This window comes from Oxyura jamaicensis, chromosome Z (assembly GCF_011077185.1).
Source record: "Oxyura jamaicensis isolate SHBP4307 breed ruddy duck chromosome Z, BPBGC_Ojam_1.0, whole genome shotgun sequence".
NCBI lineage: Eukaryota > Metazoa > Chordata > Aves > Anseriformes > Anatidae > Oxyura > Oxyura jamaicensis.
In genome coordinates this window covers 44415018-44417080 of record NC_048926.1, presented here as the reverse complement: position 1 = coordinate 44417080, position 2063 = coordinate 44415018, and the positions used below count along the sequence as shown (strand labels likewise).

The window sequence follows — 2063 nt, the reverse complement described above, 5'->3', positions numbered from 1 at the left end:
ATGTAGAACCTACTTTTAATCTTATACTGGCTTTATAGGTACCACATAGTGTGGTTGCTGTGGAATTGCCTATGTGTTAAGTTAAAAGATTTATTCTGCAGTCCAAGGGTCTTTTGACACTTGTGTTGTCTCATGTATAATTTTGCACCTGTTATCTTTCTGCATTGTCTTAAGATATGTGAAAATACTGACAAAGAGGCAAAAATTAAGCCTCTAGTATAACATTGACTAAGCTAGTGGTGTTTTCTTTTAACACACGTTTGGGAATTGATTGGAATCATCTCAGGATATACCTATACCATAGTCTCTGGCTAATGTAGACAAACTTAGCCAGACATCTTGACTGGATAGCTGGTTCTCACAGCAGGGAACTCTCTGTGGTTTGCAGATTCTGCCTGAAAATTTGTGTGAGAGGCAGTTTATAGCATTAAGCTTAATGTTCTCTTAATTTGTCTACCCTTGACAATTTTGATCTCAATTATTTAATGTGAAGTCAGCTTTCTACATGATAGTAAAATCCCCAAAATTACCAATGTCTGGATGTATTTTAAGGCCATGGATATGAAAATGGATTAATCTACTGTAAACAAAGATGCCTTCAGTTCAGAAGATTATGAACATGATGTAACTGCTAAAAATAATTAAGCTACCTCCCCACAGTGGAAAACGCACATCTGGATAGACCAGTGTGAAACCAGCACCCTTTCAAATGACTGCTCTTTCAATTCACGGATTATTTGTTTCTACCTGAACTTCATGGTAAGAACAGAGGAGCAAAACACTTTCCCCAGTCACCTCACCATCACCAAAAGAGCATGGGTTTCTGTTCAGAACTTGAGAACAGTGCATAGCCCTGCAAGTGAGATGAAAGAGCTTAGTCCTCAGGCATGCATACTAATCCTTGGGTTGCAAGTGTTTTCATATGAGCTTGACTTTTTAAATATATATATATATATATATATAAATGTATAACTCTTTCTACAGATTATTGATGTATTTATTAGGGTCTTCACAATTAAGGTAAACTGTCACAGATCAGTAGTTATGAGTTTTGTTTCCTGAACTCATACATTTCCAGGCTCTCTTACCCTACTTATTTCTAACTAGGTTAAGTCCAATCATCCTAAATTTTATGGGATGCTCACACTTAATTGCTCTCAACTATCTGGACAGATGTAGCAATGTAATGTAGTTGTAAAGCATTAAACCCTTAAAGAAAGAGCTAATATCAATGCTTTATCAATTTTCCAAAATCCACCTGAACTGTGAAGTACTGAACCATCCCTTTTAGAAGAGCACTTCAGCTACTAACCCCTAAGGCTTTCCAGAGTGTCTGTAATGCCGGGCATGGGTTAATTGGGCCAAAGCTGTGCGCACCTACAGGAGGAGGCATTTACGCAGACCTTTGATGTTGGGAGGCAGAGATACGGAAGGTGCTTTGGAAGACAGCACACGTGTGCAGGGAGAGGCGCCCGTCTGTATCATTTAAGGCCGTGTTTATCCAACTGCTGCGCTGCGTCTGACTGCCACCTGCAATTATTTCAGCCCGTGGCTTCAGCTTTCTCATTTAAGGCTGTGTTTATCCAGCGGGGTGTATTCCACCCCCCCAAAAAAAAACCAACAGATCGCGGCCGGGAGGGAGAATCGGGGAGCTACAACGGGAGGGGGCGGGGCCTGAGGCGGAGATGGGCGGGGCCTCCATGTGGCCCCGCCCACCCCCCGCCCCCCGGCCGGTGCTGGTGCTGCGGGCGGCGGGGGGAGCGGCGGCAGAGCTGCGGTGTCGGCAGGATGACGGACCGCTCGGCCTTCGACACCAATGTCATCACCATGACCCGCTTCGTGATGGAGGAGGGCAGGCGGGCGAAGGGCACCGGGGAGTTCACGCAGCTCCTCAACTCCCTCTGCACCGCCGTCAAGGCCATCTCCACTGCCGTGCGCAAGGCGGGCATCGCCAACCTGTGAGTGCGTCCCCGTGTCCATCCCCGTTCCTGTGTCCATCCCCGTCCCCGTGTCCATCCCCGTCCCCGTGTCCATCCCCGTCCCCGTGTCCATCCCCGTCCCCG

The 2063-nt window shown here is 46.3% G+C and overlaps 1 protein-coding gene across 1 annotated transcript in view; it reads left to right on the top strand.

Annotated features, from left to right (window-relative positions):
* The first annotated feature begins 1725 nt into the window (after positions 1-1725).
* LOC118156497 (fructose-1,6-bisphosphatase 1) overlaps positions 1726-2063 on the top strand; it is a 10225-nt gene continuing 9887 nt past the window's right edge. The window contains exon 1 of the mRNA XM_035310612.1: positions 1726-1958. Within this exon, the coding sequence (XP_035166503.1) occupies positions 1789-1958 (170 nt within the window). The 5' untranslated portion in view covers positions 1726-1788. The remainder of the gene's footprint in view (positions 1959-2063) is intronic.